The following is a 21,739-nucleotide window of genomic DNA, read 5'->3' on the forward strand; positions in this document are numbered from 1 at the left end:
AGCTTGCAAATCATGCACCTATACGCCGAACACCCCACCCCACCCCCTCTCTAAATTTCACCCTGTCTCTATATTTAAACATGCATCTCTTTAACTATAAAAGAGCCACGTGTAATTGGTTTTGAGAGATATAAATGTGTATCTGAATCTTTGTTTGTTTGTTTTTTAAAGACGGGGGATCTGGTTTGGTCAGTTTTCCCCCTCAGTGAACCCAACACCCCTGACAGAATAATTTCGACCTTTCACCTTTGATCTTTCGATTTGAAATTGTTTTCTGTAATGTCAAGATTACTTCTGACAAGCTGCAGAGGTGCTCTGCAGCTCAAGTGCAAAACTGGTATTTACTGATTTTAGGGAATGAGAGTTTTAAAGTTTAAAAGCGTAATGTTTATCAGATACCTCCTTACCTCTGGTGTGCATTATTTTAAATTTGTGTCAAGCTATATTTTCAAATTGATGATTGGTGGGTGATATTCACAGAGATTAAACTAAAACAAATAGCTTGTTTTCGGTCTGATAAATTTGCTAAATTGATAATTATTTATGTCAAACTAGAAGTGATAGTTGGATTGTTTAGAATAACGATTTATTCTCTTTTGTACTTACAGTATTCTCTCTATACAAGCTCTGTCAAGCTGTTTCTGGTTGTTTCTTAATACAACAGTACAACAGAGAGTATTGTATTTAATAAAGTTTTCAACTTAGAAATCGACCACAAACAACAATTTCAGATTTCCTGATGTCCTGTATTTGTAATAATTAAACGTTTTCAGTGTTTGAATATTGTTTCATATAAGAATTTATACATTTGGGTTATAAAGTTATGAAATAATTTATATACTGTGAATGTTGAAAAGCTAAAAGAGAAACTAATCTGTCTCCAAATAATGGATTTTAATTAAATGTATTTTCTTCACACAATTTGTAGATCAATACCAAAAGGTGTATTCCTGCACACAAACTCCGGCAGCAATCAGTGTTGACATGTCAATGCACATTTGTAACTACAATTGTTGTGGATATTTGATCGGACTATTTCCTCTGAAGCAGAAGTCCACAAATCACATCTGTTATTTTTTTTGTTGATTTAAAAAAAGGTTAACCTTTATAAGTTGATGGCAGAGGGATGCAGGTTTACGCAGAGAGTGTTTTTTGACTAATTTAAACTTTGACCTTTAGTTGTAGTGCCCCCATCTGGCCAACTTGTTGTACTGCATTGGAAGTTCCTGCAAGTTATAAAGTTTTATCTTTGTGCAACATTTCAGGAGAATAATTGTGGTAAAACAAGACAAATATCAATTAACGTTTACTTGAAGTGTCATAGACGTTTTATGGATATGGAAATTATTTAAATGACAGCATTTAAATAATGCCATGCAAATGGTTACAAAGCATTATGATTGATCATCTCCATTATTCTTTTATTCAGGTAGCTTGACTGATCCATTCATGTCAACTGATCCTCTGTCCCCTAATTTCTTCTCTGTTATTACATCTCAGTTTCAATTACAGCACAAAGCCCCACACTGCTGGACTGTCACTGCGTCTCATTGGCTGGGAATTCATTGACAAAATGAATGTCTGTCTTATAATGTCTGAATTTGATTACACCGACTCAGAGAGGCCTCCACCAAATGTCACACTTTGTCACTGTGCAGTTTCCCCCCTTTTTGTCTTTCACACAAAAAGACATTAATTGACCCTTTATTGCATTAACTCATCATCATGCATACTTAAATCTAAAATTATGGAAAGCATTGAACTAAATGAGTGTATGCATGAATAATGAATAAATCTTAATTTGCAGATATGGTCATCATTCAAAAAGTAAAGACAATGGGGTTTTATTTGGGGGGTAAATATTGACATTTGAAAATATAAAAAAATATTTTTTATATTCAAATATCAAATAATATTGTCAATAAGCCTGACCTTCCTCACTCCCTCGGACGTGCAGACACATGTGCACACACACACACACACACACACGCACACACACACACACACACACACACACACACACACACACACACACACACACACACACATACACACACACACGCACCCACAAACAAAGGTGCAGAGGGCCATCTGTCTTTTCTGATGGTACAGATCTGGGAAAACAATGAAGGCTTCGTGACATTTCACAGATTTCCCTCTAAATACTTCACACTTCACGCAGATATCTGCTGCCGTCATCACCGCCGTTGTGTTCGATTAATTAAAATCTTAATAAGTTGCAGAAATTATATTCGTCGCCCACTTATTAATATAAACCCCTCTTGCCAAGAATGAATGATTTATGAATGCTGTTATAGCCGATGTCACAGTCCACTTTTGTTGCCTTTGAGATTTTACTCATTAGTCTGAATAATAACTGTCACTAATTCAAGCTGTTCTCGAATGGCTTTTTGAATAGAAAGAGAGGGAGAGAGTGCGAGTGAGAGAGAGGCAGCAATAGAGAGGAGAGAGGCCTGAGAGATTAACTCCAGTGAGCTCACTCTGAGAGGCCCAGGAACGGCTGAATATTGTTCTAGTGGTGGGGAGATGGGGAGATGGAGAGGGAGGTGGCGGGGTGGGTGGGTGTGGGGGTGTGGGTGGGGGGGGGGGGCGAAAGGAAAAAAATCCCTATGCAGCCAGAGAAATGAACTTGATGATCTCAGGGGGGCGGGGGGAGGATCACCATTCCTTGCTCCTGACAATCAAAATTAGATTGGCCAGCACTGTGTCAACACTAGCCTCAGTTAAGGCATGACAGGGGAGGGAGGGAGGGCAACCCCCCCGTGGGTGTTTGAGAGTTTGCCATGTGAACTATGGAGACCCCACAGTGCCTTTCACTGACTGCTCAGGCCTCAAAGAAATCCACAACCCCTTTTTTATTGGCCAGCACTGTAACCGACAGCATCTCTGCCCCGACTTCTATATTTTGGCAACTCGTTATTGCTGTTTTTGCTGCCGTGTTGCATCAAACCCCCAAAAATCTGCAACGCTGGGATTACAATCTCGCAAGGCTTTTCGAAACAGAACAAAATGTATTTATGAGCAACAGAGCATCCATCTTTCATTTCTTCTTTTTAAAGCTTTTTCACTCACTCATCCTCACTTCATCCTCATAATGTGAACTTTTAGGGTCAGCTCACTGCTGACATTAAAATGCAAATTTATTCTTATGGCACGAGTAATATGCTTAATTTCAAAAAAGCTTTACATGTATTGAAAAAAAAGATAGACTTTAAAATAATGAATGTAAAAGATTTCTGCATAAACATAAATACATCAATGCTACATGAAAAGTTTAAATTTTCATCCCAGCAATTCATCTTCAACGTCCACCAAATTAGAAAATATAAATAACTGCAACAAAGAGCAATTAATTCATGTGCATGTATCTAAGGTATCGCTGGGCAATATGACGATACACATCGTCAAAACAATATAAAAATGTCTATTGTATATATTTTTCTATATTGTTCCTATCGTGATATAGCCTAGGCCTGTACTTATTTATTTTTTTCTCTATATTTCACTTTAAACTGTTGCGTTCATTTTGCACTCAGGTTCTTAAAATGAGAAAATACTGTTCAATTGTCAAGTATTTAATTCATACAGGAGTTTACAACAATTTGACTTTAACATGTGGTTATTTCATATTATAGACTATTTATTTATTGAATTACCAGAAAACATGTTACATCATGCTGATATTTATGGTTATTGAGATATGAAGTGACCTATAGCGTGATAGAAGATTTTGGCCATATCGCCCAGCCCTGATATAAAGCAAAAAAAAGTATAATAATATGTGAGTTTGCCTGTGGGACATGAAGAACCAGTGTATTAATCACAAAACACACATAAAACTGTTCCTATTTATGTGCTTTATAATTCTCTTGCACATGGGATACGGATGTGTGTAAAGGGGGGTGAAGGCGGACTTGATCGAGGGTTGTGTTTTTGGAGGTTTGATCAGTGACCTGGAATATTTTTGTGTATCCAGCCCTACCACATCACAGAGGGAGTGCAGCTGTGTCCTCGTATAACCTTACCTTTTTTTAAAAAAATATATTATATCATCCCAATGAATTTTATCTGAGACAACTCAAGTGAGGAACCAACAGCTTTGTCAATACTTCACAGTTCATATTATAGAAAAATGAGCATCCTGATGTTTTTGTTTTGTTTGTTTCTTTTGTGTTTTCCCCTTTTTTCCCCGCCCATAATAATATATCTAATATTAACAGCACTGCATGTGATATTTCTGTGCTTTAATGTGCAGTTATAGTCGTGCTACAGATTGAAGATGTTGTTCCTAAAAACGAGGCAGATTTAGGATTATTACCAGGACTGCAGGACGACAGCGTGGGACAAAAGGTTTTGTTTTTCGCTCTCGGGCTGATTCCTGTTGTTGCCAAAAGAGAGATGTCCGGCTGACTTTCAAGTAATCACACGCACTGCTGTGAGGAGCATTCAAAATAAGTGGGAGGAATGTGCAGATTGCTGTGTATTATTGGCAGAGGGGAAGCTGGTGTTTCATGTTTTCAGTCATCATTAGGATGGTGTACCTGTGTGAACACATTACACACTCCTGCATGAAAGATTTAGGTTTTGCTCATTGATGCATCTTCCTCTCAAACTTCTGTGGTCTGATTTTGTCCTTATTTCAACTTGATGTCCTTTGACCTCTGTGAGTTTTACATTCAATACATTATAAAACTTGTAATATCTTAAGATTATGTATCTACTTTACATATTGATAATAAATAAGATCATTCTAGCCACTTTTAAATGCTTTCCTCTCTCTTGAGGAAAAGAAACTGAAAGCTACAAGAGATTGTGAGAAATCTTTGACATTTTTTAAAAACTGATTCAGAAATGTGATCATTTTCAGTGTTTGTGTTAAGAAATGATTTAGTTAATATCAAATGCTGTTGTTTTTTCTTTACTTTTTCTTTACAATCATGTAATTCTATTTATGTTTTTAAAACAATTTCTCACTTTTCCTTCATGTCATATGGAAAAACTCAATTCCTTTGAATTATTTTCTGATTCAATTTAGATTCAATTTCAATCAATAAACCTGTCTCAGCATTATTTTGAAATGAATTTGTGTATCCAGCACTATTGTCCATCTATCATGACGAAGACACAGGTTTAAATACTGTTGAATCTTTCATATGGTTGCATTCATCAGAATTAACTGCATAGAAATTGTGAAACACCAAAAGGATGAACAAATGTGAGTATAATTAAGACCTTTGTCGCTTCCTTTTTTGTACCTGACTGTTAGAAAGGAAATCCTCCAGGGTATAGGGTGGTCATCCTGTCCCCAGGTATACTCTCAGGTCTGTGGGATGGTGCAGCGACATGCCCCTGCAGCCTTCAGCCAGGCCCACCGAACGGCACCTCACTACCATCTACTGCAGAGCCAGCTTCAAACCAGATGGTGCGCTGGGAACACAAAAGAGTGACAGCTGTCATTCACAGAGACACTGAACCACTGCGGTGAACTGGACCTAAACTGATTTAATGACTGCAAGTTCCACCAGATGTGAATTAAAATAAAGTTGATCAACATGAATGAGATTTTTTCTTCCAATTTCTCTCCCAGAGGTCACAGTCAAATTTAAATCATTTTTAGTGGAATAGACATAGCTCATTTATTTCTACACAGCACGCTGTGACTCGCTACTCGAGTTAATACCAATAATAATATCATTTAGTAGAATACAACTAATAATAGCATTCAGTTCTATTAAAATTAACAAAAGCCTACTACTGGTGCTAAAGATGCTTCTAATAACAGTGATGTAACAAGGATGATTTACGTCGATGCTTTCTGTGACACAAGATGCAAAAAGTATATGACAAAACAACTGATTCAAAATATGAAGATGGCAGGCTAAATTAATTAAAAATATACTAACGCATAACAGAAAAGGTAGTCAAGGTATCAGTTAAATAAAGTAGAGCTTCAACATATTTGTTGGGAGATCAGAATGACAACTTTGGTAGATCAGAATGACAAGTCAAGATGTATGACTAAGAGACTGTATATGAGTCAATATATCCATGATGAAACAAGTGAGATACTGTTTTCAGAAATAACTTACAAAATGTAATGTTTATGTTGTATTTATTACCCCAAAATATGATTTTATACGCACTTCGAGAAGGTGAAATAAACACATTATTTCTCATTATTTTGAGGTACAACACAAATTCAATGAGCAGTAATAATAATAATCAACCACACACTTAAGTCCACTACTATTCCTTGTTGATGATTTTGACTCATCGAGACTCAGCTCTTGTGTCTTCGTTGTTTATTTTATTGTCATGTGAGATTCTTTCATCCCATAACAGTGCGTGTGATCTTCCCTGAACAGTTCCCCTCTCTATAAACACCGGCCAGTCACTGAGCCAGACAAAAAGGTGTTACTGATGACTGTGTCCAGCAATTTAAGCTATTGAGAGCTGCCCCCAATTCACCTTCTTTCTTAACTTTATGGCTATAATTGCCATAAAGCTCCTCCCAAATCCTCCCAGCCCCCACCGGCTTCTCTTGAGGGCTTTGTAACATGTTCAATATTCCCATTGTACTGTACTTTGTTTTGCCTCCGTGGCATAGTCCAGTCTTTATTTAATGGAGCTGGGTCAGAGTTCATCATGTTAGTAGTCTTAAAGCTTTGGGTGCAGCATTCAGCCTCTAACACTTCACGTCCAGCTCGTACAACTATTCCTTATGTGCCAAAACAATAAAAACATCCATCAATGTCCTCCCTTGTCTATGTATGACTGATGATGTGTACGGCACATTGATGCACTTGAGGGGCAGGGGACTGTGTGAATGTTTGTTTATGTCAAGTGAGGATTTGTCAAAAGGTTTATGTCATTGCTGGCATCAGTCTCCTCGAGCTTGTACTGGGTGGTCTTTGTCTGTTTGCATCCGTAAAGAGCTTCGTTCTCACTCTCATTTGTCCCCTATTGATTCTCTAAATTAGGTTGATGAGAGGCCCTCCTATCAGGTGGCATATTAATTGGGTCAGGCTGGATCTTATATGACATCCAAATAATGGCAACCCGAACCCCAAGACTAAACCTTTGTCCTCTGAACGCTCTCTTTCACCAATTAGCCTCGATGGTGACGGTGATGGTGAATCTCCTCCCTGCCACCTCTGCTGCCCGTTACTGTTTTCCAAGAATCAGGATGCCACTGGTGGCTTAACCAAGTGTGTGTGTGTGTGTGTGCACTTCTCAAGGTGTGAGAGCAACCTGCCGGGAGTTTACACTCTCCAATTAAAAACGATTTGGTAAACTAATTCCAGTGACTCTATATCTTTAAATTTGACTACTTTGAGGACAACTTAGCACACTTACCTGACTTAGCCTAGTTAAAACGTAAGTGTTTACTAAGTGGAGATTTAAGCATCACTAAATTAAAATGTATTCAACCGCACAAAGTGGTTCTTAAAGAAAACGTTGCAAAAATATTTACACCCAGTAACTGCCAGGTGTAACTCGACTGGGTTGCCCCAGCTATTCGTAAATTCATTACTTAATTTGTGCATAAAATCTCAGTAGCGAACTACTTGCTAGGGTAAAACTAGATTTGTGAAATCAGGTTGCACCACTACAGCTTAAAGGTCCAGTGTGTATGATTTGGCATCATCTAGTGGTGAGGTTGCAGATTGCAACCAACTGAAACTTCTCCCGGGTGCCGAGCGAGAAGAACTACGGTGGCCGACGCGAAAACGGGAATTTATCAGAGCTTTCAGAAATAAACAACAAATCCCATAAGCTAAATAAATGATTTATTGTACAAAAGAAAAATGACAGTAAATAAACAACAAAAGGCAAAAATAACAATTGAACAGTTATTCATATGCACAACCATTAAACTACAAAGTTGGAGTGATTTTTTTTTAAAAACTACACAAAGAACGGAGGAATGAAGGGGGAAAGTGAGAAAAACATTAGAAGCGGCGAACCTGTCCAAAACATCATAAATGTCAACATTTGGGTAGGTATTTACATTTCTTACTCTCATATATTTATATGAAAACACTCTCACACATACCAGTATACAAACACTAAAATTCAAAATGCAACTTCTCAACAAGCCATAGATGTGGGCACAGCTAATTATTTCTTTTGACCACACATTACCAGAGCCGCTACCATCAGTCACTCCGTCAATAACTCAATCTGAACCTGAGAGCAAGGGGACCCTGTGGTTTTCATCTACATTTTTTGGGGGGTGGTGGGGGGGGGGGTTCTTATAGGTTACGTTTGCACAGATTAATCGATGACAAATTTAAAAAAAAAAAAAAAAAAAAAAGCAAGGTTTTTAGGAGGCTAAAGTGAGGTAGACAGACTTTGAAATGCATTGTAATTAATATTAATAAATAGACAATTGACCAGTTGAATTATTTCCAACCACTGCCCCTAAACCAGCTTTTTCCTCCCTTTGAAATGTTCTAGCATATTCCTGCGATCACAAAAGTTACAGCACACAACATGTCATCCTCTACTTTGGCTAACAATCCCTGGATACTCCTCCCATTCTTACATGGGTGCTTTCACTTAAAATACACACAAAGGCAAAAACATGTCTATGCAAGACAGTCGACACATTGTTTAAGTCAAAAGGACGCAGTCTCTCTAACATGGTAACAGATTAAAGTTGGTGGGCGGGCCATTTCCAGTTAAAGCATTCTATTTTCATTGATCCAGACACTTATACATATATGACTTATCACCCAAAGTGGGCAAGGAGGCCTTTCAGGCCGCTGGTACAGTACGTCCAGGTTCCAGATTGGATATAAGTGTGTGAGTGTATGGACAGGCCCCCGCTTCAGACAAAAGTCAGGAAAGCGTGATGGTATCAAAAAGAAGTGATAACCTCTCTAGTTCATGGTTTATCACCAGAAGCTTGAATAGTTTCTTTTTTTTTTTAATCCTATACTGTACAAGCTCTCTTGTGCTTGGTAAAACACAAACAACACTTTACCTCCTCACGCCATGAACGTCCCATAGTGCAAAATTTATTGTTGGTAAGGTAGAGTGCCCCAAAAAAGGTTTTTGTACCCCTTTTTTTAATATATACATATATCATTTATATATAATGTCAGAAGGCTCTTCCTTTATCCAACAGCATAGTGCTTTCGTTTACAACAAAAGGATATCTTTGCTTTGACATCCAGGAGACAAAGACAGACTTCAAGCGTCACTAATCTACTGTGTTCAAGCACTAACAATATTTTATGATCATGACGATGCAGTTGAGGTGGAGGTGGATGGGGGCATTTCAAAACGCAATCAAATATGTTCTCTAAACTAAAGTCAGTAGTTGCGTTACATTCTCTTGATTTGTGTTTGTTGTGATTTATAATTACTTCTTTTCTGAAAATAGTATTGAAAAAATGTGAATGAGCTAATGAAGCTACTGCTCTTTCTAAATGTAAGTGTATTTTTAAATACAGATGGGAACACTGCTGTAAGTATGAGTATGTAAACTTCTAGTCATATTACTGTAATCCTGTTTTGTGCTTTTTTCAGCTCAATAATTTGCAGCAGGGTGAACATTTGAGATTGTGTGTTTTATTTCAGGGTTTGCTTTCTGTTTGTTATTAATGCTCAGTCCCAGGCCTCTTCAAGTTATGAAACAGTGCATTTACTTCTCTGTTTTAAACATTTAATGCAAAAGTTGAAGGTGTTAAAGTGTATTTTCCTTTTGTCACGCAGAAGAAAGGAAATGTGTTCTCGTCATCCTGCAGGATCCTGCTCCTCCTCCTCCTCCTCTCCCAGGCGGTGCCGAATGACTTCAGAGTGCATCTACATTACAGTACTTAAGTTTTAGACTTCAGTGTGAAAGTGAAACCTAAATATGTCTTATCTACTTTTGCAGAATGGCAGAAATAGCTATACTGGCTTTATTTATCCGCTTTGAAAGACAGAGTTAAAATAGTATAACCTCCTCTTTCCCTTTTCCTTTTTGAGTTTTACAAGACTACAAATAAAAAAAGATCAAAGTAACTGTGAAAGGTTTTCGTAGATACTCGGGAAAGTCACACTGGGGTGTTATACATTAATAGAGGGTATAGGTTTGGTTTTGGATCTCCTCAACACTTTACATCTCTAGAGCACATCTCTAAACATCTGTAAACAAGATTTTGGATTTATACTAAGAGTATTTCTAACAGTAAACCCTCCTCACATTAGCATGGATTTAGTTCTTTTTTTTGTTAAAGTGATGGATTGCAAAATAATTCTGATCATGCCCCCTTGCAAACATTTTTGTGTTTCAAATCTCACCCGTAAGTTAGCGTATCTGTGAAATTAAGTATTTCCAAACTCACCTTTGAACTGAAATTGCTTTAAAAATATTGTAAATGCTTATGTCTCCTGTCATCTCAATCCACTAACCTGGACATTTCACAAAGATGCCATTAAAAAAACAAAAAACTTTATAAACCCACAAAACTAACACATACTCTATAACATAGTTTTGTTTCATTTACCGTTTTCTGAAGCTGCTCCACAAGGACAACCTCTTTAAATCATTCATAATGTACTGTATTTCCATCACTCAGTCCTTTTTTTGATTCATGTTTCATTTATAACTTTTTTTTTACAGTTAGAATCAATTTAATTACTGGAAAAAATGGAAACCCAGTGGGATGATTTTGTGGCTGAGCAAAAGTGAAATCTGGTGCCATGGAGTTGGTTCTGGTGCCAGGGGAGAGCTCCGTAAGGGTTTTGGGTGGTTTGATGCGATGGTGGCTGTACACAAGTGTGCGTCTCCCCTGCAGCCTAAGAGCAGCCACATCTATCCACCACCATCCCGGGGATTTTGCCGTGAATGATCTGCTGCTTGTCATTGAAGTAGAGCATGTTAATGGGGGACATCTTGGTCGGGGTACAGCATGGCCCTGCAGAGCCTCTGGGGTTGGCGTGCTGCACCAGGTGGGTGTGCGGGTATTTCTGCATAAACATGTACTCGCACTGGCCGGAGCAATAGTTGGCTTTGTAGCGTTTGGGGGCAATGATCCAATCCCAGCCGAACGCCTCGAAATCCACAGTCAGAGGGTAGCGACAGCAGCGAGACTCGGTGGAGTGCTCATCGCAGTCCAGGCCGAGATTTCTCCGAGAGCGTTTGGTCGTCTCAAGGACTTTCACTTCCAGGAATGGCTGCTGGAATCAGGGGGAGGAGAGGCAAGACAGAGAGAAATAGGTGGTTATAAGAGAACAACAACATGACTTAAATATCACTTAAGGAAAATACAAATATTTAACAAAAAGAACAAAACATCTACAGTTTATGACATCACTGTTTAATGTCACTTAATGTCTAAAAAGGCAGAGTTTTAGATGAGAAGACCGGAACCTCTCATATCTGTGCATTGACTAAGGATCAGCCAGGAGGTTATTAGCTTATCTTAGCATAGAGACTGCAAGCAGGAGGACTAGTCTTGCTCTTTCCAAAGTTTAAAAATAAGCCCACTTGGCTGTCACAATATCACATTTTCACTGACGCCGCACCAAACCGCCTGTCCATCTCTTGCTTCATTTTACCCTCACTCATGAACAAGACCCTGAGATACTTAACCTCCCTCGCTTGGGGCAGTGACTCACTCCCAAACCTGGAGGGCGCAATCCACCGTTTTCCAGCAGAGAACCATGTCGTCAGACTTGGAGGTACTGACTCTTATCTCGACAACTTCATACTTGGCTGCAAACCGCCCCAGCGTGTGCTGAAGGTCGTGGTCTGATGAAGCCAACAGAACCACATCAATGGATGCAATTCTGAGGTCCCCAATCAAGGCACCCTCCTCCCCCCGGCTGCGTCTTGAGATCCTGTCCATGAAAATCACAAACAGGATCGGTGAGGGACAACCCTGGCGGAGGCCAACACCCACCAGAAACATGTTTGACTTTGTGCCGAGTATACAGACACAGCTCTCACTTTGGTTATACAAGGACCGGATGGCTCATAACAACGACCCTGGTACCCCGTAAGGGTAAAGAGTTGGTCCACTGTTCCACGGCCAGGACGGAAACTGCATTGTTCCTCCTGGATCTGAGGTTGGACAATCGGTCGAAGCCTCCTTTCCAGCAACCTAGAATAAACTTTCCTGGGGAGGCTGAGCAGTGTGATACCCCGATAGTTGGAGCACACCCTCCAGTCCCTCTTTTTAAAAAAGGGGAACCACCACCCTGGTCTGCTATTCCACAGGCACACTCCCTGACCTCCATGTGACACTGAAGAGGCATGTCAGCCAAGACAGACAGCCCCACAAAGTCCAGAGCCTTTAGCACCTCAGGGCGAATCTCATCCACTCCTGGCACCTCACCGCTGAGGAGCTTTTTGACTACCTCAGCGACCTCTGCCAAGGATATGGATAAGCCTTCCCCTGAGTCTTCAAACTCTGCCTCCTCTATGGAGGACGTGTTGGTCGGGTTCGGAAGTTCCTCAAAGTGCTCTTTCCACCGCTCGGCGATAACCCCAGTCTGGGTCCACAGTTCTCCTCCCCTGCTGAACACAGCCTGAGCCGAGCCCTGCTTTCCCTTTCTGAGTCGTCAAACGGTTTGCCAGAACTCCCTTGAGGCCAACCGAAAGTCCTTCTCCATGGTTTCCCTGAACTCCTCCCACACCCGGGTTTTTGCTTTGGCGACCGCCGCAGCTACAGCCTTTCTGGCCAACCGGTACCTGTCTGCTGCCAGCCTCCCCCGGGAAGCGATACAAATTCTTCTGGAGGTGGGAGTTGAAGACCTCACAAACAAGGGCCTCAGCCAGACGTTCCCAGTTTACCTTAACTACACGTTTAAGTTTTCCAGGTCTGTCTGCCAGCCTCCCCCGCTATCTGGTACACTTATGAACCGCCCTATGCTTGAACGTGGTGTTTGTAATGACCAATCCATGACCAGCACAGAACTCCAACAACAAAGCACCACTCGGGTTCAGATCAGGCAGGCCATTCCTCACAAACACCCCCCTCCAGGTTTCTCCATCATCCATCATTCATCCATCGACGTGAGCGTTGAAATCCCCTAGCAGAAGTGTGGAGTCCCTAGTCGGCGCCCTTTCCAAGACACCACCCAGAGACTCCAAGAAGGCCGGGTATTCCGAGCTGCAGTTTGGTGCATAAACACAAACAACAGTCAGACTTCTTCCCAGCGACTCGTAGTCACATAGAGGCGACCCTCTCGTTCTCCGGGGAGAACTCCAACACAGCAGCGCTCAGCCGGGGGCTCCACATCCGCCTCTCACCCTGGGCAACTCCGGAAAAGGCGAGAGTCCAGCCCCTCTCCAGGAGCTTGGTTCCAGAACCAGAGCTATGCGTGGAGGTGAGCCCAACTATATCTAGTTGATACCTAGAGCCAGTCTGCGATGCCGGGGATCAGCACGCCTAGATCCCTGCCTTTGCCTGCCGCCTAGCTCACACTGCACCCGACCACAATACCTATCCCTGCGGGTGGTTGGCCCACAGGGTGGTGTCTCCAAGTTGATCTTTCTGGCTGTTCCCGGCCAGGCCCCAAGTGCCAAGGCCGGCCACCAGCTCCACTCCCAGGTCTGGCTCCAAAAGGAGGCCCCGGTTTTCCTTTTCAGGGCGAGGTTCCACAACTCTTTTTAGTCCGATTCATAAAGGGTCTGTGAATCGCTCTTGGTCTGGCCCCTCTCCTGGGACCACTTTGCCTTGGGAGACCCTACCGGGAGCTAATATCCCCGACAACACAGCTCCCAGGGTCACTGGGACACACAAAACCCTCCGCCACGTTAAGGTGGCGATTCATTTGAGGGGAGATTCATTGGAGGGATGACATGATAACATGATATCAATATAAAATTTTTAAATATCACGGTTATCGCCAATTGACACGCCTAACGCCCACCAACGCCAACTAAAACTCACCAATAAACATGTGTCTTATTGTTTTAATCTGTGGACAAACTGAAGAGTAAAATGACAAATTGTGTTTTAAGGGGGAGTTTCATACTGTAACTATTTCTTGATGAACAGTTTATTCGTCCATCCAGCCCTTCTGTGTCTCTGCTGGTTGCCTGGCAACCTCACGACAACAACAAGACTCTGGGAAGTTACAGCTCCCAGCAGTTATTTGCCAAGAAATTGTTACAGCATTCAAGTCTCCTTAGAACCTCAAAGTGTCGTCTTTACAGTTCTGTTTGTGCACGGATTAAACGAAACAGCTTTAAAGGTGCTGGTAGGCAAATTTTTCAGTAGAGCCGGGCTAACTGTTTCCAATATTTATGCTAATGCTAAGCTGATGGCCTCCCAGCTTTAGCTACATATTTAATGCCCAAACTTGAGAGCTGTATCGATCTTCTCTCGTGTATTTCCACAAAAATTGGGAAATATTCCATTCATTTCTTACACTGTAGATGCAAGATTATTTACAGCACTTGGATTTAACTTTTTAGGGTATCAGTGTAATCTGTATATAGCTACAATTTATATACAGAGAAGAGATTATAATTTACACCATTTCTTTTTTCATCCTGTCATATTCATGTGTTTAATTTTGGCCCTAACAGAAAAGACTGAATATCTTTTTTCCCAGAATACATATTGACATATTGTAGCATATACATTTTGCTTTATGAAGGTTTGAGGATTGAAACATTTCTAATAAAATGAATAGTGATCCAGCGTGAGGAGGATTCTTAAAAAAAATTAATACATAAATAATGTCTGCATCCCATTTAGTTTGACCAGTTCTAGGGCTCTGCTATTATGCATGATGGCTCATTGCCATTGTTAATGAAGTTAGATCCACCTGTGCTTTTCCTGCTGTTTCAATTCAAAATGTCTAAATAATATGTTTGTCAGACTGATGAGGACAAACAAAGGTCACAAAGGTCTTATGGACCAAACATTTATGCAACTGAGGAGGACTGCATATAGAATTTGCTTTTGCACAAACACTGCCACCACTTTACAACTGCACATATTTTGCATTCAATCCATGTGTCAGCTAACTTACAAACACAGAAATTGGACTACAAGCTAAAAACGTCTTCTGATACTTCAGTAGGTCAGCGTTAAGCACTTCTAAGAATTGACTAAAGATGCCAAAGTACAGATAAAACTTTGTCTAAGTGAATTAAAGTGTTCAGCACATAATATTCTAATGCTGTGATTTCAGGATAGACAAAAGAGAGACATTTTACTAAATAAAAATGTATGTAAATCTGATTAAATGCTATTTCATGTGGTAGTTACACTGAAAGAATAAAATGCTTTTGACCATTTTGTATGTTTTTAAACAATGACCTTGTCTTTGTTGGAGCGATACTAATATCCTGACTGATGCTGACGTGATATTTTACATGCAATATTTAAGGCTTTTCACATTCTGTGGCTTTTTTTAAATGAAGTAGGCTAGACACTAAGAAGATATCCCAAAGATGAAAACCAAATGTTGATGCCAACAGAGGAGTTAGTCAAAATATAAAAAAACTGAATCTTCTCCTTTCAACTAGGGATGGGTCATGATTTAAAATTTTTCGAATACTCGTTAAGTTATAAAAAATCGAATAGTTTATGTGACTATTCGATCCCATCTTAAAAGAAATATATTTCCCTTGTATTAACCATTGCAGGCGCTGCCCGGTAGTAACGTTACTACCGGTAAAACGTGTGTGGCATGTTCAGTTCGGCTCTTTGTGTGTGTGCCGCTTGCGCAAACCCCCGTGCTCCCTCTGAAGGAGAGTTGGGTACCCGGAGGCGCCGCACTTGGTTTAAGGTTGCGAATGGCGGGCCAGGCCCATTGGCACCGGACCACCCTCCCCGGGCAGACCCCCCGCACCGCCGCGAGTGCACCCCGATGTCGTGTCCGCGTGCAAGCGGCACTGCACCCCAAGTAGAATCAGCTGTTCCAGCAGCAGAGCATGTCATCATTCAAACCCGGCAGAAACTTGCAGAAACAAAATAAAATAAAATAAAACTCACTAAAACCGTCTTGGTTTGGCTTTACTCCGGCCTATTCCACTGTTCACACAATATGGTTGAAAAAAACTCTTAATCCAAAACGTTAGATGGGAAAATGTGCCGACGCTACATGTCGTTTCCCCCCCCGTGTCTGTCTCTCCCCGCAGAGCAGCTGCTGCGGGTGTGTGTGTCTGTGTTTTGGGGGGGGGGGGGGGGATTATTATTATTATTCGAATAATAATCGACTAATTCCCAGTGATTTTCGAATAGTATTTTTGCTTGGAGTGCACATCCCTACTTTCAACCTGTCAAGTAGCTGTCGTGTGTTGTGACCTTCTTCTCAACATGTGTAGAAATAATTCATGGCTAATCACACCAGTAATTCAAATGTAGTCCAGGTACAAAATGAATCATTTCTGCAACACAAACTGATGATCCACTATAAATAATTACAACAGCAGGCCAATAAGCCTTTTTCACAAAAAGACACTTTGACTTGTCACAGTTGGGAAAAGCCACAGTAAAAACCCTCTAGTCATCTCCACAGCGGAATGGTTTGTAAAGCGAGAATATGATCTGATTCAGCCCGGTCGCAGGAAGAGGCCTAAGAATGGCACGATAATAAAAGCGTGCGATAAGAACGTTGTTCTTGCCTCTGGTGTGGCATTTGTACGCCATGCAATCTGTACTGACTGCAATGTAAATGCATCCTACTTAGATATGCCACACAACTAGTGATGTAGACTAAAAAGACAGAGAAAGACTGCTTATGGTGGGCGGGAGGGGAACTAGATGTGTCCAACAAACACACGATTTAAACCAGGGGACCGCTGTTTGAGACTGGTGTTTTGTATTGTAAGTTATGTTAGTGACATTTGTGATGTTTGTGATGTGTTTTCTGTATATAAGTTACGCTGTTTCTGTACGTGTTAAGGCAAAGTGGTTTTGTTGCCTAAACCTAAGTGAGTGGTTTTGTTGCCCCCTGCTGGTAGCCTACTGCACCTTCATACAACTCTGCAATATTTACGACACTGCAAGACAAAATGTGACATTGACACGCTATCCTCTGGTGGATAAGCGGGTCTATTACACGTTTTGGCGTGATATTGGGTTGTCTGATTAGTAACCATGACACATTTTGGTAAGTCATAGGAAAATCAGTAGGTGTAATTGATAACAAGCAAACACGTTACATTTAGGTGTGCTGGTTCCAGAGCTCTGGTATTATGCTCAATGGCTTATTGGGACACTTGATGGACCTGACCCATCATTAACAATATTTGTTTCACTGGTGCTTTTCTTACTGAAGAGAATTCAAGGATTTTTTTTTATCAATTTCTACATTTTAGGTTGATACACTAAGCGTCTTAGCCCCAACATTTTCAATATTCAATTCCCTCAGTCAGGTCTAGTTTTTTCCACTGGAATAAATCTGAGTTCTACCAACACCTCATTTTATATGAAAAAAATAGGTAGTCTCTGATTTAGCTTACCATTGCTAACAGTTGCTAATGGCAGCTCTCCAGAGTAAAACATGGACGACCCCAAAGGAGCCGAAAGTGATGTGGAGAAAGATTTAAAGTGGCAGTAGGCTGTATATTTTTGGCATCATTGGGCAAAAATTCCATAATAACCTTTCAGCATATTGTAATTCAAGTGTTCTGAGAGAAAACTAGACTTCTGCTTGTTTTCCTCTGGTCTGTGAAATCCCGCAGATGCTGTTAGGAGCACCGGAGGACACCGGAGGACACCGGAGGACACCGGAGGACACCGGAAGACACCGGAAGACACCGGAGGACACAGAGGCACATGATTTTTTTCAGGTTACCTGTTTCATGTACTACTGTCACGATATAGCGACCGTTTTATAAAAATAACTTTTTTTAATCATATTTGCTCCAATCTCGCCTACTTCAGCTTTAAAACTGCTTAAAAATCAAAACCTACTAATCTGATATTTCACAAAAACATATGAATTAATTTTTAATTTTTAATGTAGGAACACAATGTGCCATTTGAGCTGCGATTCAAAGAGCATTGATAGATCTTTTTCTAACGTCGATGGCTGACTCTGTATACTTGGTTTGAACCATGACCCGGGAGGTCATCTGCAGGCTACCATAAACTTGACCTTTGGGCAAAGCAAGCGGATCAAATATTTTACTCCATCATGTTTGTTTTACAAAGCCTTCCTCTCCCCACAGTGATTCCAGCTGGGCTCCAGCACAGTTTTTTGTGACGCATTCAAAAGAGGAAATAAGCTGAAAGGCCGTTGGGGTGAGACCATGTCAGCCTGGCCTTTAGGGCTTTTGTTGTAGAAAAAAGACCCAGAGGATAAGGGAGAAGCAGAGTTTGACTCTTTCTCTGCTTGTTGTGTTTTGTTTTATTTTGGTACGCTAGCCTGTGTTTTTGATCTTTTCCCTTTTTTTCCTTCAAGAATAATATCGCACACTGCTGTGTGCTCAGAAGGCAGAGATTTATTGGCCAAGACACCAGAGCTGCCCTCTGATATGTGTTGTGAAGATCTGACCCAAATGACCACTTAGTAAATATTTGGTGTTGCTTAACTGGGATGAGTGGCCTACATAATTCCACGTAGTTGTTGTATGTAACTGTCAGTCGCAGTAACTCTGGGATTTCTAACTAGATTAATGATTCACGGATGGTTTTGCTTTAAGAAGTTTGAACTCAACAGTGCAAGCCCATCCATTACATTAGACATAAACACAGTACATTCATATAAAAACCTAAACAAACAAGCAAAGATCCTGTTCTCATGGTTTGAGGCCCAGGAGCATCCTTTCAACATGAGACTAAATGGTTGATGTGAAAATCTTTAAAGGAATGCTCAAACTAATCAGAGGAACATTAGTTGACAATCCATTCACATTTCGCAAAGAGTACAATCTTTAAAGGTAGGTTTGGTAAAGATTTGAGAAACATTTTGTTATATTAGTTGAAATTCTCACTACATCCCAACAACAAAAGAGTGCTGCAGGGATGACGTATTTTTGTAGGCCAACCAGAAAGTTAGCATCACACTGAGTTCCCAGAACACAAAGTCAATGGGATTTTCCAGAAATTTATGTTGAAAATAAGCTCTGTGGCAAACACACGTTTATGATACTTACACATTTTGTTCAGCAAGATAGTCTCCACAAATGAACACGACTTTTATGATTTTTGAGGTGGAAAGTCAATCGCCAGAAGTAAAAAGCTAACGTTAGGCTATAAACAAACTACACCACGGTCACATGAACACAAGTATATACAACGAGGCTGTAAAGGCGGATGAGTCGGCGTGATGACGTTTAATAGTCTCATTTAGCTAATTGTTAGCAACCGCCTTTTTTAAGACACATTAAGGCTTCAAAATTCACGAGTGGGATATTTATTGATGTATTTTACGTCGTAGAACAAAACATTAAAATCTCGTGAGCTTGTGTTAACCACAGACCTGACTTCAGACATCTAACTAAAAACCCATTAAAAAACCCATTGACTTCCAGACGAGAGAACCGGAAGTGCTAAAATGTTAATTCAATTATAAAGGCGGCGATGCCGGCGGCACGGAGGTCCCAGGGGACCGCCGGTACAATGACGTTTTATTTTGATGTAAAAATATGAACCCAAATTCACGAATATGTATGATATTACTACTGATATTCATGTGATATTACGTCAACATCTGCTGTATTAGCCGTGTGTTTACTACGTGTTTATTTGCAAATAGAGCGGGGAAGTGAGATCGGATCACAAGTGGTCACTCAAGACGCATGTGGAAACGCATTCTAATGCCAGATGTGAACAGACGTACTTAAAGCTGTCCACTTGTGATCCGATCACTCAGGAGGCAGGTTAATGCCAGGTCTGAACAGGGCCAGTGTTGCCAACTTGGCGACTTTCTCGCTTGATTTAGGGACTTTTGGAGCTAGTGCTGCTAGCTACTTTCATTAGAAAAGAGTTGGCAACACTAGGCTGGGTTTTTTGGTTGGATAATTTTTTTAAATCTAGTGCACTCTTGCTGGTTTCTCACAATCACCGAGCCTGCCTTTAATATAATTGTCTGTGCAAGAACAATTTCAGTTGTCACCACCACATGGACAGAAAAATGGAAAATGGTTGTGTGTACACAGAAGATGCACATTCAATTTAGGTTTTCTAAAATGCAAATATGAAGAATATGAGAATGGTGAAAGCTGATCCAAACAAAGCAGCTGTGTTTTCTCTGGACTGAACTAAATATAGAGTGGTCATGGCTGACATGTTCAAATAGAGTGCAGTGGTGGTGGTATTTAGGGTCATAAATACATGATGCTTCAATAAACTCCCCATTTTAAGTTGTGTGTAGTCTTTTTTTTCCCCCAATTCCACCATTTGGTAATATGCATACGATTTCTGACACATAATACAGCTCTTCCTGTGTTTGTACATGTAAACAGCCTTCAAAAAACTCTTGCACATACAGTATATGCCCAGAGGTAATGGAAATGTCCAGCCTTCAACAGATCCCTGCTGTTTCATGCCTGTAGGCTTCAAATCACCTCTTTCTGTGTGGAGATTTACAATCAGTGTCTTTAACTAACACAACAAATGTTTGTTTGTGTTTGAGGTGAACCTGTGACATAAGTCAGAGGGAAGCTGTTCTCTCAACAGCGTGACTTTGTGATTCAGGCCGTTGGAATGAATGCAGCTTTACAAAAACGTGTCGGCTGCAGGTTTGTTTGAAACCATTTGTGCTTTTACAGAAGTGTAGGTTCTGTATGCTTTGACCGAGGCTCAAAACATGGATTTTGATGTAAGTATGGTGTACACTGAATTACCACTATTACTATTAATGTCAACACTTCATCGTAGTATTTGCTATGTTTTTAGTATTTATAATGCAGATTGATGCTACATGATGTACATATCTCATCCACTGAGAATTTGTTGACATTCTTCTGTGCAGCCACTGGTTTTCATTAATTTCACTGTAATGTGAGAAACAACTTACAGATGCTTAACACTTGCTTAAGATGAACAATCCTTTACTGGGAAAACAATTTCTGCTTCAACCTTTGTAAAGTAAAGGTTGTGTGTGGTGATGTAGAACACGTTTTAGGATCTGCTTATGACTTAAACTGTGATGCTTTCATTGACAAGCAAGTCTGAAGTCTTATCAAGTATTATCAAGATTTTGATAATTTGAATTATATTAACGGTGGCTGCCAGGAAGATAGGAAACAATATTCAGAAATCTAAAACACAGCAGCGCACTTTTACTAAACAGTGGTTGGGAACTTTTCAAAATCTACTCTGAAACAAATATAAAGTCTAAAAGATGCAAGACAAATGTTGTAGGACAACATCAAATCTGATAACTAACTTGAAGTTTTATACATCAGTATAGTAGCCTGTGTTGCATCCTCACTAGATAGCATAGACTGTTGGCCTATATAAAAAATGGATGTAGTCACCGTGGCAACACCCATCGGTTTATGGACTGCCGTTTTGAAGCCTCGAGTTCAGCATTTTGGCAATCTTGTTTCTTTTGCAACCAGAAATGACACAAGAGGGCGGAGCTAGGTACAACGCTGAATAATGCTGAGTAAGACATTTTTAGTTGAACAAAAAGGTTATGATTAACTTTCATGAACTGAAAACACTGTGAAAGGGTTAAAGTAGTTGTAAGATGAAAACACGGACAACTCCCAGACCGGACAACGCCGTGGTAGCGATCCGTCAATCCCAAGGTAGCCACGCCCTAAAGCATACCCTGCTTTATGGTCTATTTGACTCTAAATGGG

General features: G+C 40.4%; 1 protein-coding gene across 2 annotated transcripts in view; it reads right to left on the reverse strand.

Moving 5' to 3' along the window:
* Nucleotides 1-7,794: 7,794 nt before the first annotated feature.
* Nucleotides 7,795-21,739, reverse strand: part of LOC141765695 (growth/differentiation factor 11-like) — a 38,193-nt gene continuing 24,248 nt past the window's right edge. The window contains exon 6 of one of the 2 annotated variants that reach the window (XM_074631883.1): nt 7,795-11,193. In XM_074631883.1, the coding sequence (XP_074487984.1) occupies nt 10,813-11,193 (381 nt within the window). In that variant the 3' untranslated portion in view covers nt 7,795-10,812. The remainder of the gene's footprint in view (nt 11,194-21,739) is intronic. The other variant, XM_074631892.1, reaches the window with a different exon arrangement.

This window comes from Sebastes fasciatus, chromosome 1 (assembly GCF_043250625.1).
Source record: "Sebastes fasciatus isolate fSebFas1 chromosome 1, fSebFas1.pri, whole genome shotgun sequence".
NCBI classification, from domain to species: Eukaryota; Metazoa; Chordata; class Actinopteri; order Perciformes; family Sebastidae; genus Sebastes; species Sebastes fasciatus.